Consider the following 18,737-nt stretch of genomic DNA (forward strand, 5'->3'; position numbering starts at 1 on the left):
TTGACTCCCAAATTTCTTTAGTTGTTATTTTATGTCGTACACTATCCATAGCTATTTTTTTTGTTATCATCGTACATATTCGCAAGGTTTTGCTTTGGAGTGGGAACGGCCCACCCAAAAGGCCTCCAACATTATGCTGGGGGTAAGGATCGAACCCCTGACCTCAGAGGCCAAGGGGAAGCACTCTACCCACTTGAGCTAACTCATATCCTTATGTGAGATATTGTTTGATTCGTCTAGATGAGTACTTTATTAATATTCAACCGTTCTAATCATTATTACTATATAATGAAAGATATTTTTAAAAAAAAGTGTAATGACAAACGTACACAACTAAAGTAAGAGGGGAAAAATGACATTATTTAAGTATGTGGTAAACTTTGCTCTTTTCGAACTTTTAGGTCAAGTGATACGCCTCCAATTTACTAATGACACATATATAAGGTGGTAGGTCATATAAGCATACAGACCATGAGCAAATTGAACCCATATTTGATACCGAATAACTTAGCCTCAACACACTTTTTTTCTACAAGTTTACATACAATGTATGTGCACAATAAGCTCGTACATAATAGCTCTGTTTGATAAACCATTTTAGTTACCTTAAATGATAAGATACGAATATATTTTAGATGTTAAAATAAATAGTACTGTTTGGAGAGTTCTAAAATCAAATTTCAAGTAGTTAAGATGACTTAAATGATAAGTTAAAATTTTACCAAACAGTTAAAGTAATAGACTACCTTATCAGTTCGAACACCTGAAAGAGCCCATGCATGCTCTATTAGTACCTAATTATCTTTCTAATCTATCCCCAAGTCCCCAACCCATAACAAACCTGACTTGTTGCTCAAGCCAACGTCTAGCTCCCTCCATATACAAACACTGCAATCTTCTCCTATGTTTCTCACCATTATTCATTCCTAGTTTTTGCTCATATGAATTTCTCTCACTAGAAAACTTCTTCTTATATCATCTCTTTTATTGGTTTTGATTCGCCATAATAATGCCTCGACGAAGCTCTACAGCCTCTACTAGTAGTGGTAGTGGTGCTGGTAATCTCTTTTCTCTTTCACTCTTTGCATCAACATTTTCTGCCGTTGTTTTTCAACTTCTTGTTACACTAACTTTCACTTTTTCACGTAAACATTTGAATATTTGATCTAGACGATATTATTAGCTTAAGTATTACGAAATTTTTTACTTGAAATGTTCTCGTTTGTATTTAATGTAGGTTTACATGTATAGAATTTCTTTTTATATTGTTAAATTTTAGGTTTGAAATTCCTGTATTTTTCTGTTATCCCTCCAGCAAGTACTGATAATTAGAAGAGTGAACATACAATTAGAGTGAGTAATTTGGTAAAATTGTATTTGCTGTTTGTTCATATCAGTTGGAGCTCTGTTTTTTGGAATGGATAATATCGAAATCTCGTACTGTTTGGTTTTTATTTACGAATTTTGTTATCTGGGTTGTCTTTTCCATGGCGAATCTTTTGCTTCTCTAATAGCAACACTTTTTGCTACTTCGTACTTCGTAGTTCTTGGACAGCAGTGCAAGTGACAGGGGCGGCTTTTAGCATGTTCAACATGTTCTATGGAACAGGGCCCCAAAATAGAGAAAGTTCAAGTAGTAAAAAGAAAAAGTTTATCTACTTATTTGGACTAATTTTTTTTTTTTCATAATATGTATGTGAAGTATGGATGAGCTATTACATTATTGAATTCTTCCTACACGAGATCGCACAGGGCCTCTATATAGTTCGAGACGGGCCTGGCAAGTGACATTGGCAAGTGACACTCTGTGACAGCACTACATGGATAATGGATATGCTTCAGGTATGTCGCAAGAACTCAGCGCCACCATCCTTGCTGAATTTGAACTCAAATGATGATGCTGACAAAACTGCAGCTCTTGTTAATGATTCTTTGGGGAGCTTTGATTAGCATGATCTAGTCTAGTTAGTGATTCTTTGTATCCTATAGAAAACATTGTCTACTCTTATTTGGTGAGTAAATAATACAGTAAGTTACTCTTTTGGGTTAGAGTTGCGCAAACATTAGTGATCTTCTGTAAGTTGCAGATCATTATTCATTAATAAATTTTAGCAGCAGATTGAGCAAATCATGCATTTTTATCATGAACAGTGGATCATAGCGTCATACCATGGATCCCGAAAAGTATATTGGTTTCTCTTTAGCTTGTTAGAGAGCAGTACTTTTTTTTAACTTGCATGTTTACAGACGAAAAAGTATCGATAACTCATAATGAGATGTCAAAGTGACATCTCACAAAAAATTTGGTACCAAAGTTAAGTCAAAGTGGTACTAAAATAGAGTCGTTTGATACCAAATACATTTTGGTACCAAACTTACACTTTGATACCAAGTATATTTTGGTATTGATATCAAAATGACTATTTTAATACCAAGCTACTCTATTTTAATACCAAATTTTTTGTGAAATGTCATCTACCAATGGGATATCAAGTCCGCAATCACGTACTAATTCATCCCAAATCATGCTTTGTCCATGACGCTAAACGTTCGCAATCACCTACTAATTCATCCCAAATCAATTGTCATAATGTATTTTGCTCGTCCAATTTTTTTGGAATATGTCCTATACCTTCTCAAAGATTGTTTAAATATTGCTTTGTGACAAAGAATTATCAAATATTAATTACATAAAACCATATAGACTTTGAAATGAATCTAACAAATTCCACATAAAACGATTTGCTCATACAAATCTTCTATGTGCACATTAACATACTTATTTTCTTTCATCTTCTAATTTGAATATTTTAAAGTTTAAACCATACCTCTGCTCTTTTAAAATAGGTTTTGAATTTACAAAGCCGACATAAATAAAAGGAAAGATAAAAAGGAATAAAGGATACAAAAATTTACCTCAGACTAAATGCATATTGGCAAGATCAAAAACTGCCAAGTATCAATTATAGGTAGACAAATTAATAGAACTGTACATTATATTAACAATTTAGCAACTCAAAAATCCTCATATTCCATCCAACTTGCCCTCCCAATTACAACCCAATGATAAAAGAAACAAATTTTTATCTACAGTAACTCTAGTTACCAACTAATCAACCATTAATTATGTTTCTTAACCAAACCCAAAACCCTCACTAGCTTCATGGATAGCAAGCAATAACCTCTCCTGCAGATGTTCTTTTGAGGGATACTCAGGTAAATCCAGTTGGTTGAAGCTGTTTCAAGATTTGAATGGAAGTTTAGAGCTAGTTCCGAAATTCAAGCACCTCATAGATGGAACAGAAAAATACACATGCTTAAATTGGAGGAAAACTTACCATGTGTGCGCCGAGGGCAAATGATCTTGACTACCATATGCTTTGTGAATTTGGAACTTCTGTGAGCCGGAAATGCCTTGCAGGGCACTGAAACCTTCAAGAGGCACCTGCAGAAAATAGCGAAAGAGAAAATAATCATAATCACAATCACAGCAAAAAGAAAACATATACGAACAAGACAACAAAATCAATAAGAAAAACTAGAAATATCCCGGACCACCTAAAATTTTGAGGGTCTAATCTATAAAAACCGGATTCTAATATAAAGTATTATGCACAATTTCCAAATATAGCATACATGCCATGAAAAACTCGATAAATTTTTTTGTTTTACAAAATATGGAGGCTAATATATGGGGAGGAAGGATGATGTGAGTATGGATTTCAGATATTTGGGTCCTCTGATATGCAAAGCCTGTTCTCATGGTTCATCTTGCTCTTCAAGATTATAAGAAAAGTTACCTTTGATGTGCCGGTAACAAACTGCAGTAAACGTGCCTTATCTTCCTTGCTAAATGCCTGAACCACCTCCCAGAACCACTGGATAACTGGAGATGCAGGACTGTACCCAGAGTATTCTGTATTCGCCCTCATATCCTCCACTGCAATACATAAATCAGAATTTAAATTGTAAGAGGCCAGAAGAAAGGTCAAAAGAAGAATAACAGTAAAAGATGACAGAACTTACAATCGATCTCTGGAAGCCCACTTATCAATAATTCAAGTTCCTTGTCATTAAATATGGATATAAGCTCTCGAGCGATCAGCTCATTAAAACCTTCCAAGAAAGCATTGATTTGAGGACGAATTGCAGTCGTCAATCTGTGTTCCGCAATTAAATCAACATATTGATGCTTGTTCTCCTCTGTGACTTTGATATTTCGTCCACCAGGAATCAGCTCATAATCTGTCACCTGAATTTTCCAGCGAAACCCAATTGTGAAGACGGTGTTTGTTTCAGAAAAAGAAGTTAGACATGACAATAAGAGAAAACTGGTACCTGTGTCCTTTCATATAATATCAGCTTCTCCTCATCAGCATCAATGCTGAAAGTAAGATCTAGCAAATCGCTTATATCATTCTGCAGAAACATTAAAGTGGTAAAGAAGGACATTCTAAACAATACGACCTTTCTCCCTAAAAAGAAGGGAAAAAGAACCCCAAAAAAAGAGGAAAGAGAAATGTGAAGGAAAAAAAAAACAGCAGAAGAAAGTGTTCTCTCTAAGAATGCCACTGAGTAATACAGAACATACCTCAAGCATCCATTTAAGATTCTTGTAGTAATCTGGATCAATGGCTTCTATGTCATGATACGTCACTTTTACACCTAGGATGTGCTTGTAGAACGAGCGAGTGAAATGAACATCCAAAAGCTGCCCATCAAAAAGTGCTTTGCCGACCTGTAATTTTTCAAGTGGTTGAGCAAAAGTACAAAACAATGACTAAAATATGCAAGCATGAAGAAAATACACTTACAACTCGCCCAACAAACTTGAAATACGAGAGATGCTCTGTTTGGTACACAGAATTCGGGTTTGGCTGAAAAGTAGAATCATTGCCCACAGTAGTGAACAGCAGTGCCCCTTTATCAAAAATGACCCGAGACAATGACTGATACCATTCCCTAGTTAGCCCTCCAGCATCAATACCTTCTTCTCCCTGGAAATGTACAGTTAGCCTCCCCTTCAGCTCTTGGTTCGACCTCATCCGCAATTGGTTATATGAATCTTCCAGAATGTATGCTCTTCTAACTGAAATCCTCAAAGGGCTGTGATGATGATCATGCTGATGCTTTATCTTTGATCTGAAGTGCGCACGTTTGTTATCAAAATCAATGAAACGAGGAACCTTAATCATCAGCGAAAAGGACTTTTCAAGCAACCCAGGGTTCTGCCGGATAAAAGCATTCAGCAGCTTCCGATGCTTTTCAGTGAACTTCACAAAAGCAACACGCTTCTCATCAACATTTGAGACAGGACCACCAGATGTCTGCTGCTTGCTAGCAGAAGTACTGGCATCATCAACTTCTGGAACTGCAGCAACAGTGAAATCCTGACTTGTACCAAGCTGTGCAGGGTATATTTTTTCACATGTCACAAAAAATGACTCAATATAGGGTAGGACATTCTGGCTGCCAGCAGGTAGAGGTGGGCTTGCAGTAGAAGGCTTAGGTTTCACAACTAAAGATGAAGAAGGGGATTCAAGGCCAGAATCTGAATAAACCTCTATTCTGCCAATGCAACTGCTCAGCTCAAGCCACAACGGTTCCAAAACAGAATTGATATCTCTAACTTGAGAAAGGGCAACATTGCGTTCCTTCGCACCAACATTAGGCTGATCTACTAGCTTATCGTTGACAGAGGAAACAAGAGAGCTTAGTGCCTGCAATACTCTTAGTATTGCTGCTCCATCAGATGAAGTAGAGTGTAGGAGTGCTCCTTCACCCTCACCAAAGGAATGCAACTCTTCCATAGCCGATTGGCTTAATTTTTGGACTGAGTTAGCCAACTCAGTGATGAATAAATGACAATGCGCTGGGGCAAAAGCCACCAACTTCTTCAGCACATCAGCAACAAGTGCGTATGCATTATCTGACAGGCTGGACAACACTGAATGTCAATTTTTACATTTAAAAAAAGGGGGAAAGTGAAAAGGGATTGAGAAAACTGCATAACAATTAAGAAATAGACAGCCAATACTGCTGTGCAAACAAGAATATCAGTAAAGAAGCCATTGTCTGGAGGCCATCTTGCAAGCAATCTTGAACTTTAAAATCTTGGAAAGCAGCATTTAAGCACAGCAAAGTGATACAAGACAGCTCACAGAAAATGGCACAATGAAGTACTAGTAGCCACAGCTAGCATGAGACAACAAAATATACATAAAGAGAATACTTAATACAGACATCTATCCTTGCAGTAGGCTAGTAAAAAATGAAACAGAGAATAGTAAGCAACAACATAATATACCTCCACACTCCATACACAAACATCCAACAAATCCGAACAAAAGTGTCAATAGTTGAATCACAAGCATGCACAGACATACATAATTAGTTTGCTCGATTAATCAAATATTTATCGAAGAAAAAGCAATGATAAGTCAAATTACCCCTCAGTCGCAAGTAAAGAGCACAATAGCCTAAGATCAGCTTGTGGAAGGCTAAGCAACACAGCCCGAGAATCATATGTCTCACTTGAAACAGCTACTGAAGGTACCGTAGAATCATTAACTTTAGATACTGCATTGGCTTCAGAAGAAACAGTTCCAGAATCTGTCGTATGCATCTCAGCATCTGTTGTAGGGACCTCAGAGCCAGACTGCTGCTCTGGAGTAGATACTCCGGGTTTACTTGACGAGTTAGGTTTGCTTCCAGCATTGTCAACTATTACATCCAATAGGCTTAGAAGCTGGCATGAAAAAGAAAAATCATAATCAAACAATAATATATGCAGCACAAGAAATATACTTAAACTAAAGAAGAGAGAGCTATGGCATCAAGGTAAAATCTTAACCTGTTCTAAGTGTGCATTACTCCGCAAATAAAGTGGTTGATTCAAAAGACCCAACAACAGTGCAGCAGAATGATATTCCTCATGCATATCAGAATTTTTATTTTCAACAATCATCAACGCTTTACCACGCACTTTATCTGCATTCTCAGATGCAGAATGAAACTGCTGGGGCAATCTCAGCTCTAGCAGAATTTTTGCAACATAAGGATGATTGCGTGCCAGGTAGGTTAGAGTTTCAAGAACTCGTCGAGAAACCAGAGGAGGGACTCCTATACACCAGATAGAAGACCATACAGTTAGATTTTAGAAATACGCATTTGCAGAAACTAAACTCCAATTCCATAACGGCAGAGAGCTCTATGCTCCCACACTCAGAATGAGATGCACATTGTGAAACCAAACGCAATCAATGTCCATCAAAAACAAAAAATCCGGAAAAAAAGTTACCATCAACGAACTGAGGACGAGAGTACATCACGTGGCTCTGGCATGCATAAAGCCGATATGAAGGCTCAACATCATTTAGCTGATTGCTAGGCTTGTGATCATCAAGCATCAACATTTCCATCAAAATTTTGATTAATGCAGTCCTTGTTTCGACATGAGCACACAAGTTCAGAAGAAGTCTCTGAAATGAACCTTTATAGACTTGCTGCAAAGGAATATGCATCAGTATCCTGCCAGAAAAAACCAACAAATCAAAAAATTAAGCAGCCATCAACATTGTATCACACACCTGAACAACACGAAGCAACCGTATCATTCCCTTAAGAGCATCTGTATCAACTAAAGGAGCACCATCAGCTTCAAGTAGCTTGCCCCCAATTGAGCGACGGGAAGTAATATTTCCAACAGCTCTATCCAGACCAGATCCTTCACCTCTCCTGGAGGACTCACCTCTTCGACTTCTTGGGTACATACCAAAAAGTGTGCGGCTGTGATAGCGATGCGCAAATCTTTCACGTAACATGTTTGCCTCAGCAACAAGAGCAGGAGTAAGATTAGCCAGCACAGCATCAGATGATGTTAAAAGAACCTAACAAAAGCACATATTTGTTAAGATAAAAAACATGACAATCAGCAATCAACATATATTTACAGAAATCTGATAGTTAACCTCTTCTCTAAGTTCTGAAGGGAAGGTAGCAATTATCGACACAGTATCCATCTCAACTGGTTGCCCTTCCAGCTCCTGGGATTGATGAACCCTCTGTGCCTGCTGCTGTGCAAGAACTTCTGCTCGAATATCTGGGGGGAGTGCCGCGAGAAATTCAGGATCAATATCTCCACCGCTCTGCTGCTCAGCATTGGGAGGCTGGGTTGTTTGACCCTGCTGAGCAGATAAAACTTCAGCCCGCAACTCCTCAGGAAGCGCATCAAGGAAGGCAGGATCAATTGAACCAGAATCACCATCGCCAGTCCTTTGGTTCCCATCAGCTGGAACACCTTCCTCAGCATCCTGACTAGAGTTTTCTGCAACTTCACTTACACTGTGAAGTGAATTCTCCCTGCCAACAACTGGAGCAGTCAACCCAAACGAAACAGTATTTCTCCTTGACCTAGTTCCCAGCGAATCACCCAAAGGCATTCTGTCTGCAGAGCCTTGCCTGTCTCCGCCATCATCATGACCATCAGCGCTCCCAATTTCAACATCTAGGCTTCGGAGGCTCTCTCCCAAAGTTGCCCCACTTCCACCACTTTCTTGGCTCACTGCCTCAATATCTCGAACAGCTGCATCATTATGCTCAAATTGCATTTCAACAGACTGAGATTGTGAACATGACACATCAGCTCCCTGAAGAGGTGGAGAAGTCCCCAATCTATCTTCAGGATTGGAGCCATCCATAGTTGCAGAAGATGGTGCTGGACGATATGCACTTTCGTCATTGGCATTACTCATAGCAGGAGTTTCTGCTCTCATACTTGTTTCTGACACTTGGAGCTGGGCAGCATCATTCTTTCTCCCAAAGTCAGCACTGGTTCTGTTCTGATCAGAAGGCTTTTCGGTGTCTGGCCTCCTCAGATGTGACACAAGCAGATCCTCTAAGCCTTGCGGTATGGCAGACGAACTTGATCCACCAGCTTGCTCATTATCATCAAGCCACAAATTAAATCTGTGACCTTGCCGTCCATTCCGTGCAGAACGGAAAATAGTGTCCAGCCGAGATGAGGCATTTTCCAAGTTTCTATCAGGAAATAATAAATCACTTGTATTTTCTGAAAGCAGAACATGTATCAAAATCCCATAAACAAAAGATAGTATCAACTGCAACAAAATGTGAAGAAAATCAAACATAACACAAGTTTACCTGAAGCCCTTGAAGTTGCTGAAGTTGAAGAGGGATGTGACTCAACTAAGAGTGGATGCTGAGAGGGTACAGTATTGTCACTTCTTCCAAGAAGATTATATATGGATGTAGAGCGCCCTTGTCGCCTAGAGCCAAAAAGTTCAACGGGCATCACTTGCAGAGTTTCATTTGCAAAACTGTGATCTCTACCGAATACCTCAATGTGATCAAGTACATTAATCCCATTAATGCCTTCCTCCAGCCGGAGTATGAGTCCATCTTCATCATCTTCATCCTCCTCATCTTCTTCCTCCAATACTTCCTCATCAAACTCATCTTCATCCATCTCATGATCATCCTGATCAGTATCTGGATGGGGAAGGTGATGATCTTCATCTTCTTCCAAATCATTACGCTCATCTTCATCCTCGTCATCATCATCATCTCCGTCATCTGCATCATCTCCAGACATCTCCTCATCATCATCTTCATCAAGATTTTCTTGCCCATCTTGTTGTATTTCAAATCTGATTTCCACACTGTCAACCCCATTCTCAAGGCCTCTTCCATCCTCTGGTGTGTCATGCATGTAATCATCTTCATTTGGAGCAAAGCCTCCATCAAGATCCTGGTCGTGCTCCATATCATCTGTTACAGCCTCAGAACCACCATACATATGCCCAATACTAAAAGAATCACCACGAACATCAGTGGCAGAGTTATCATTCTCTTGAGAAGCACCTTCCATAGCTTGCACGCCATCACCACCATTATCAGTTCTTTCATGCAAATTATTCTCAGAAGGCTTGGCAGAATTATCGTTCTTTCCAGCATGAGCATCAGCAGAATTGATATGCTCCTTGGTTACCAATTCTAATACTTTAATAAGTACGGTAACAACACTTAATGAGTCACCCGAGTCAAGGTCCAACACTTGTAGTGTTCGAGTCAGTGATCTAACCAGACCAACATCTACGAAAGTAGCTGAAGCTTCTGAAGAGATATATGAACCAGTAGGGGATCGAGCAGAAAGGACATCATTAAGAAGATCAATAAAAGCCAAAATTTCATTGCCTGGTGAAATGAATCCTTCAGCTGATTCAACAAAGTCACTGAAAACGGAATTAACCTCCGTGAAAATTCTCTTCCTTGCCTCAGCAGAACGCACACATGCAGCCACCAGAAATTGACCAGCCCTGGATGCCAACTTATGTTTCCAGTCACCATCCACTTTCTTTTCTTTTTTAGATTTTTTAGAATAGGGGACAAATTTGTGCAAAATATGCTGAAACATCCCCCCAGAGCTGCATCCAGAAGGAATCCGGGGTAGCAAACCCCTTGAGCTGCTAAGCTCAACATCTTTCCGCAACAAGACATGAACAGAAGCAGCATATGTCACTAGAATCTCTGTAAGAAGCTTCAGAATAAAAACAATTTTGGCCAATGAAGCAGAAACATCCTGGTTTTGAGCTTCATTTTCTTCAGACTCATTCGCAACAGCCTTTCCTTTTCCTTTACTTGCAGCAGCATCAATGTCCATGTTAGCTGTTGACTGTGTACCTGAAGCTCCAGGCAAGGCATCATCTTTCTTAGGGGGTTCGAACATCATAACCGTATCCAGGAGAAGCTCAATCACATTGACAAAGCTGTGAGGAGGTTTCCTGTGAGCCTTAAAACTCTTGGACTCCTGAAGCTTCCCTTGTCCACCTCCCAACACTGTAGGTGAAAGAAAACCAGAAGCAGCTTTTGCGTCAATACCCACTGGTTTCTCCTTCTCTGATGTCTTTTCCTTCTCCTTCGATTTATCCTTCTCACGATCTTTCAGTAAGACAATATATGGCCTATCACCAACCATCTCAACTTGACAAACAGATTGAACAGCCCGCATGAACACCACTGGATCTCTAGATATCACAGACGTCAAATTTACCAAAAAATTACGAACAGTGAGCCTTCCACTTGAGTGTCTGTTTGTTGCAGTAACAATATTGTGACGAATTTCTGACTCCATTGCCTGCTGAAGAGTCTGAGGATCTTCAAGGATATGCCGAATAATAGTAGCAGCAATATTGTCGAACCCAGAGAAGAGGCTGCTTGTTGGCAGATTGAGAAGCAATGGAAGACCCCCGGCATCAAGAAAACAAACAGCAACCGGATAGCTTCGGGTGAGTGTTGCACATAGCTGCAGAACAGCATGCATTGTTTCAGATGGAAGTTGCTTCCTGATACAATTACAAGCAACCTCAACAAGCCTCTTCTGCTTGTCTGTATCAACATGATTTGATACTTCCTGCGACTTGTTTTGCTTATCCTCATCAATAACGATGGATGTCTGCTGGCTGCTCTCGGTGCTCCTCTTCAACAATTCAACCACTTCAGGATTTAGCTTCTGATCCACTTGCAACAAGCGATCAACAGCAAGAAAGGCAGCTGTTACCCACTTTGGAACAATTACATCTGACCCACCTGATGAACCCCCATCCCATTGCCACAATACATCAGAGACAAGCTCTACCAAACCATTTTTTAAACAAGTTTCTCGGGAAACAGCATCTTCATGAAGAATCAGCGCAAGAACATGAAATAATGCAGAAAGCATAGAACTATTTCCACAATCACTAACAGAGTTACATCGCTTTATCTGGTCAATAATGAAGGAAATAACATTAGGTCTGTATTGACCATCATTCTGAGAGCACATTGTCATAAGCAAGTCCCGGACTGGAAAAGCAAGAGATTCCTTCGATTGCAAAAGTTTCACACAAGTCAATAAAAGTTCATCAATTGGCGGAAGTTGTGCCATCTCCTCTTCAAACTGCCTACTATTTTCGCTAGCCGCATCTTCTTTTGCCTCCGACCCCGGAGTTCCAAGAGACATAGCAAGTGCACGAGCTAGCTCATCATCTTCTTGGACTTCCTCTTGATGACTGAAGAGCCACTCCATTGCCAATTCAACACTGTTGGCTCCAACTTGCCTCAGAGCTTCTTCAGCTCTAGCCCTCGAAAACCCCATTTCCACAATGGTTGAAATAGCTGCTTCATTTGGAGGTGGACCTGTTATACGACTGCTGCTATTGCTACTGACATTTTTCAATTCAACCCCAGAATAAATATGTCGAACAATAGAGATAATTGATGTGATGAAATCATAGCTGCAATCCACAAACTGTGGGTGAGTCCAAACTGGAAGTACAGCTTTTAGGACCATTGACTGTAGAACCTTCACAAATGTTTCAGCATCTTGTGGGAATGGAATATTGCTATTAGATACAGGCTGCACAAGTAAGTGCTTCGTGAACGGAGACAATATATACGATGACGTCACTAGATGATCCATAAGCTTGCCATAGCTAGCGAGAGGTCCATAGAGCCATGAATGCTCCGACTCTTCCTTCTTTTCAAGTTTCACATTTCCATCGTCCGTCTCCATAGGTGATGCGGGAACAGTAAACAGTAACTGGCTTGTAGCTTCAAATGTAGTCAAAACTGACTGAATGACACCTTGCCCATACAAGCAATTTAATAGCACAGGATTACAAGAATCATGCCTGTCCATTAAGATGCCATCAATGAAATCCACAACCTTGCCAAAATAGCGGCACTTGCTGGATACTGAAACTTCAGATCCAGAAGAGCTCATATGGCCCCCAAAATTCATGTGTCCCAGGCAGATAGAAGCGAAAGTAGATACTACTCCTTTAGAAGAAGGTGATATGTTAATGGCATCATCACGTCTTCGAGAAGGTAATAGCATTGACTTTCCCAACTCTTGAAGCAAATGCATTATGTGCAACGCCAGTGATCCAACCATGTCGCAACAAGATGAATAATAATTCCTCTGTTTGTCCTCTTCCCTTCTAGGAGCACTATCAGTATCCGAACCACCTGACTCACGTGGCTGCTGGTTGCTTCCCAGCCGTAGGTTCGAACCATCAGAGTTACTTCTTTGAATACCACTTGCACGACCAAGATCTCTATAGAGATTAATTAGATCAAAAAACTGCGACTCAACACTCCATCCTGACATCCTCCTTCTGAGTAGTGGATCAAGCAACTGCCTAAAGGATGTAACTCTCTGTTCATCACTTCCACTGGAACTCAATACCTGCGGTGATTCTGATGCAGATACCGTACTCGCACCTTCTTGTACTTCAACCTTTGCATCCTCGAAAAGTGCAATCTGCCATAGAATTTCCCTATGCACTTTCCCAATATCCTCCAATACATCCTTGCTATCACCGCCAAATTCTGTAAGCAGTGCAGAAATCCACCGATTTTCCTTTGCAGCAGCAAGAAATAGAAGAAATTCAACAAGAAATAATGAAGAGAAAACCCCATGATCAAGTTTTGTCTTAGAATCCAACAGAAAAGACCCTGCAACCAGACTAAATCCAGTCAAAGCTTTCTTCAAATGATCCCTCAAATAGGAACAGAAAGCACGAGCTAGCGGAGCAGAGTGGTGCTGGGTAAACCCCTTAAAAATCATAGTGCTGTGCAAAGCAATAGCCATCCCCTCAGAGGACTGGGCAATACTAGGTCGGAGCAAAAGCTTCAGTAAAGCGTCTATACCAGACTTCTCAACAAACAGCCTACAAGTTTCTGAGTTCTCCATTGTCCTGTGAACCAATACCATTACATGAAATACACTCAAGTTAATGAAATGCTCATCTGTAATACTCTCCCCAGCTGAATCTGACGGAATGACTACACTGGAAGAGCTTTCACTTCCACTTCCCCTCTCCCCAGAATCCATTTCCATAGGATTGCCCTCATTGACCTTCTCTGATGACCCTGAAGTACTTCCCTCTCCAATAGAAGAAATTTTGTTGATGATCTCAATAATGATATCAACCCCAGTGCTTCTCAAGGAAGACACGTGGCGCAGCAACTCTTCCACACCATTTGCCAAAGGAACAATAGCCTCATTCATAGCCACAACATATTTTTTGCATGTGAAAATGTCAAGAAGGAAGCGCAATGCAGAAGCTTCTTTAACTGCTTCCAAACCTTTGGTATTAAGGCAAATAGCACCCAAACCACTCGGCACACAAGTGAGAGCCTTTGAAGAAGGAATTATGCCAGCAACAACTGAAGATAAAAATGCATCGGGAAGACCCATATCATGTAACACAGGAAAGCAAGTAGGGTCTTTGTGGAGAATTTCACTCATAACAGTAACAGCGGAGCAATATATGTCACCTCCAAACTTTCCAACATTGCCAAATATTGAAGCCAAAGTGGATGGCAACGTACTATCAGGAGAACTCTGGGAGCCGGACGTGTTAGTAGGAGCATAGGTTGCAGATCCAAGCGCCTTCAACAGAGCCCTGATGAGCCTCTTTTGACCATATAAATGATCCTCGCTGGAGCTTGAACCCTCGCTCAAAACCATCGAATTATCATCTAAACCTGCTGCATCTATAACTCTTTGAACCTCTATATGAAGTCTCTGGACTAGAAGTTCAACCCCCCCTGAATCTTTCAAAAGAGTAACAGCTGCATTACTGTAATCCATAAGCTTCTGAAGCGTTTTCACAGCATAACAGACAAGGTGCATATGTGCAGGATCAGAATCCTCCAAAAGTGGCAAAAACGTCGGAACCATTCCAGATCCACGAATAATGCTACCCGAACTTGAAGTAGATATGACATGAAGCAGATAAAATTGCAGAAGTGCTTCAACAAAAGCAAGAGACGACGGATCACTAGAATTCTTCAGTGACAAAATGGCCTTCTGAAGTACATTCAGAAGAATCATACGATTACCGCCAGCAAAATTAATGCTTGAACCACTCAACATCCTGGCCCGATCATGAGATGAAGAATATGCAGCCAACTGAGCTCCCAATGCAAGCATAGCAAGTGTCCTCACAATTCCAGAAATAGTTTCCTCAGATCGAACTATCTTGATCAGCTCATTAGTATATTCAGGTTCATTAGCAAAAAAGGACACAAGCTCATCATTTGCATCATTTGACTGCACAAGCACAATAAAAGCAAGAAGGCAGATTCTACTGTACAATCTGCCTGATCTAGTTGAACGGAAGGCATGTGCGTATCTGATTCTTGTGAGCAGCGAGAATCTCTGTTCAGGAGGTACATTATGCTGCTCAATGCATTGCTTAAGAAGCAAAAGATCATCCTCTTTCCGTAAATGCAGATCTGGCATATGTATCATGGTTGAAGTAGATGATTTTACATCACTACTGCTCTCTCCATTTCTCTGGGGACTAACTCCATGCAATTCAAAGTACAAGGTGGAGCCAAGACGAGTCTGAGACTTTTCATCTTTATCCTGTACATCTGATGGAAATAACGACAGCCCCTCTTCCTGACTCTTCTCGTTTGCCACGACACATGAATACAAACCCAAGCCCTCTTCCTTGCTTCCCCACCCCTGCGCTAGAGACAACAGGCAACTATTAATAGGGCCAAGCCCAATCATCTTCCCACTTACATGCAGCTTCGAGGGAGGTATTTTCACTAGAGCAGAAAGTGTCTCCAGTGTTGCCACAATAACTTCGGGATCTGTTGAGGCTAGCAGTAGCTTGAAATGCTGTTCAAACAATAATTAGAAGTAAAAAGCTTAGTTCGGACACAATCACCTCCAATTAACCGCTCAGCAGAAGACTACTGTAAAGACAAATTTACTCATAAGATTCAGAGTACCTCTAAACCATCGAACGAACTTTTATTGTGACAGTTCTCCAGGATGATTTGCATCACCCTCAAGATCTGCAAAACTGCAAGCTTCGGGAATGGAGCATCATCTTCTGTGATAGTATCTGAGAGTAGGAGGTCATTCCTTTCAGTTATATAGGCCTTGAAGTATGTATCAAAGTGATGAAACAGTGGCCTCCAATGATGAAAATTCCCCTAAAAAAATAAGAAAAGTGTAAGTTGGGAACAGACACATTTAGACATCATTTCAGAGAATACCAAGATAAACACCTTGTTGTACTCCCAACGAAAACCAGACAGTGGAATTGCCATGTCTTGTAGCGGACTCTGAATAACCTTGTCAATAAATGATTTGATTTTAGGAGGCTGCAGAAAAGAAAACAGCATCATTAACAAGCCGAGCTGTTAAGGTCATTTGATTGTAACAAGAACTCCAGCAAAATGAAAACGTAATATCATAAATAGTAAAAAGTCTCGGCCTAGAACCCTAGACCATACGCCAACATGATCTACGAACCGCAGCAGCTCCTCTAACATCAACAATTCAGCTAAGGCCTTGCCTTGACAAAGCGATTGTGACAAAGTCATGAAACAGAAAGAACCAGATTGCAATGTAAACTACAGCAACAAATTGAACAAAAATAGATATGACTTCATTTTTTAATTCGTGTACAACCTCAACCATATGTAAGATTCCCCCCCCCCCAAAAAAAAAAAAAAAAAAAAAAAAAAAAGCTGCCACTGACTCCATGAGACAAATCCCAAGGATAAATAAGGACCTGTCAATGTATTGAACTACTAGTACAAGTGCACAACCATCACCTTCCTTTATCAGAAGTGCAAATTGCAAAGAAATATAAAATTACTTCTACGGTATACCATCCTCACTTCTTTCAACAAATTTTTACTGACACAAGGAAAACCAAGGCTTATCACATCATATCTGCAATAATCTAAAACTAAAAGTTCAATCAAGTGCCTCAAGCAACCTCAGCTATTATCACGAGCCGCAATAAAAATCCTATTTACAAATTCACTTATCTGATCTAATTATCACGACAATATGGTAAACATTTTACACAAATAAATAAGTCATATACACAGCTGTTTTGTGACACACACTCAAATTTTGAGTAACATCTATTTTTCCTTTTTTCGCCAAAAGTACTACACTTTTTTTAGAGGTTTCATAAAGTGAAAGTTAAAATTTTCATTAGGGTTAAAGAATAAAGCCCAATGTTAATTTCACAAGTAAAGCATTAAAATAGATATATCCATATTTCAATAACCATCAACAACTTATACAATACTATATATCATACAAAATCCGGTAATACACAAACCACCACATTCAACTCCCAAGTAAACCCTAAAACACGAACTAATCAAATAAAACTCCATCTCTCCCCCAAAAAAACCCTAAATCAGTTACAATTGCCGAAAAACCCTAGTTTATAATCGAATCGCAAAAAAAATCACAAAAACTAACCGTCTCAGAATCAAGTTGAATAGAAGGTCCAAAAGATCCTTCGCTAGAAAAGAGTTGCCGAAGCCTCGACGGCAAACTCGATCTTAGGGTTGCCATATTTGCAATCAAAAACTTGTATGATTATATCTCTATAATCTTAAATACTGCAAAATATCATCAACAAGTTAAAAATCAACAATCAAGAACAAAATACTGCAAAAAAAAGGGTAAAAACAAAACTTAGAAGATAGAGAAAAAGTGTGCGAGTCAAAGAAAAGAGTTACCAGAGAGAGAAAGAAGAGGATGCATACACATCCGACGTTTCTTTTCTTCGACTGTACAAGAGAGAGAAAGTAGAGAGAGAAAGAGGAGAGAGAAACCTCAAAGCAAAAACTGCGAGAAATGGAGGAGAGAGAAAGAGGGGAGACGTTTTTGTTTCAATTTTTTTGCTTTTGAGGGATTTTAGGTGTTTTTTGTTTATTGTTGTTGGAATTATGGAGTAATTAGAAGAAACTCAATTTTTTGGTAGTGTGATTTTCATTTGTGTTACAAGACCTTTTGGTATTTATGGAGTAAAGGAATAGGGGTATATTAATGAGATTATTATAAGACTTTGGACTAAAGATGTGAATTTAAATCAAGATGTATGAAGAAAAGTTTATTGGAGTTAGGTCATGGAATTTTTGTTTGTGTTTCCGAGATAAAGGGATGTAGGTTTGAAATTGACTGAATTGGATGTTATGATTTTTATGTAAGTGTTTGTGTAATGTGACTTGATTAAATGGAGTACGAGGATTTGTAAGTGGAGGACTGGAGGTAAATGGTTGAGAGTGAATTTTAGGTCATACTTTTGTTGTTTCTTAAATTTTGATTGGATACATTTGCTGATTCACAACTTTGACCATCAATATTTTCGATTATCATTATAAAAAAATATTTTGAATATATATATTGAGATTAATCGAATAACAATAAGACAATGGCATTTATTTTTACACAATAGTAATTAAATATGGTCAAAATTAAATTTCAAATAGTGTAAAAAGTAAATATGATTTATCTATTAATAAACTAAGGAAGTATGATGGGATCAATTTCTAGGAATAGTTAATTTGGAGTTATTTGGTTATTTTTAAAATAAAAATAAAAATAAGGAATTCTTATACAACCATAATGCAATATAAGTATGTGAGAATGCAACTTTCTCATAATTCTGGAATAATAGGAGGTAGGAACTCGTGCGAAAAATGATACTTCAAATTATTATTTTTTAAAATGCTTGAGAAAGGTTTAATTATACAACGTAGGTTATACAATTAATGTAAATTTCGAATCTAATATTAGTGTTTATTATTATACAATATTTATATGCATATATTGCACTTCATTTTATTTTTATTAATTTATTGGATTACTTCATTGTCTTGATAATAAACTAAAGTACCCA

At 39.1% G+C, this 18,737-nt stretch overlaps 1 protein-coding gene across 1 annotated transcript; it reads right to left on the bottom strand.

The window, feature by feature from the left end:
* Nucleotides 1-2,903: 2,903 nt before the first annotated feature.
* On the bottom strand, nt 2,904-17,798 carry LOC104888208 (E3 ubiquitin-protein ligase UPL2). Its single transcript, XM_010673106.4, has 17 exons — nt 17,575-17,798; nt 17,312-17,454; nt 16,093-16,188; nt 15,811-16,017; nt 9,163-15,697; nt 7,971-9,070; nt 7,590-7,889; nt 7,301-7,505; nt 6,854-7,122; nt 6,450-6,748; nt 4,815-5,937; nt 4,592-4,738; nt 4,339-4,419; nt 4,027-4,252; nt 3,801-3,940; nt 3,339-3,445; nt 2,904-3,236 (listed from the first exon to the last, which is right to left on the bottom strand). Exons 2-17 carry the CDS (start codon nt 17,405-17,407, stop codon nt 3,134-3,136), a joined length of 11,034 nt encoding a protein of 3,677 aa, XP_010671408.1. The 5' UTR covers nt 17,408-17,454; nt 17,575-17,798; the 3' UTR covers nt 2,904-3,133.
* Between the last annotated feature and the right edge of the window lie 939 nt (nt 17,799-18,737).

This window comes from Beta vulgaris, chromosome 1 (genome assembly GCF_026745355.1).
Source record: "Beta vulgaris subsp. vulgaris cultivar EL10 chromosome 1, EL10.2, whole genome shotgun sequence".
Classification (NCBI taxonomy): domain Eukaryota; kingdom Viridiplantae; phylum Streptophyta; class Magnoliopsida; order Caryophyllales; family Amaranthaceae; genus Beta; species Beta vulgaris.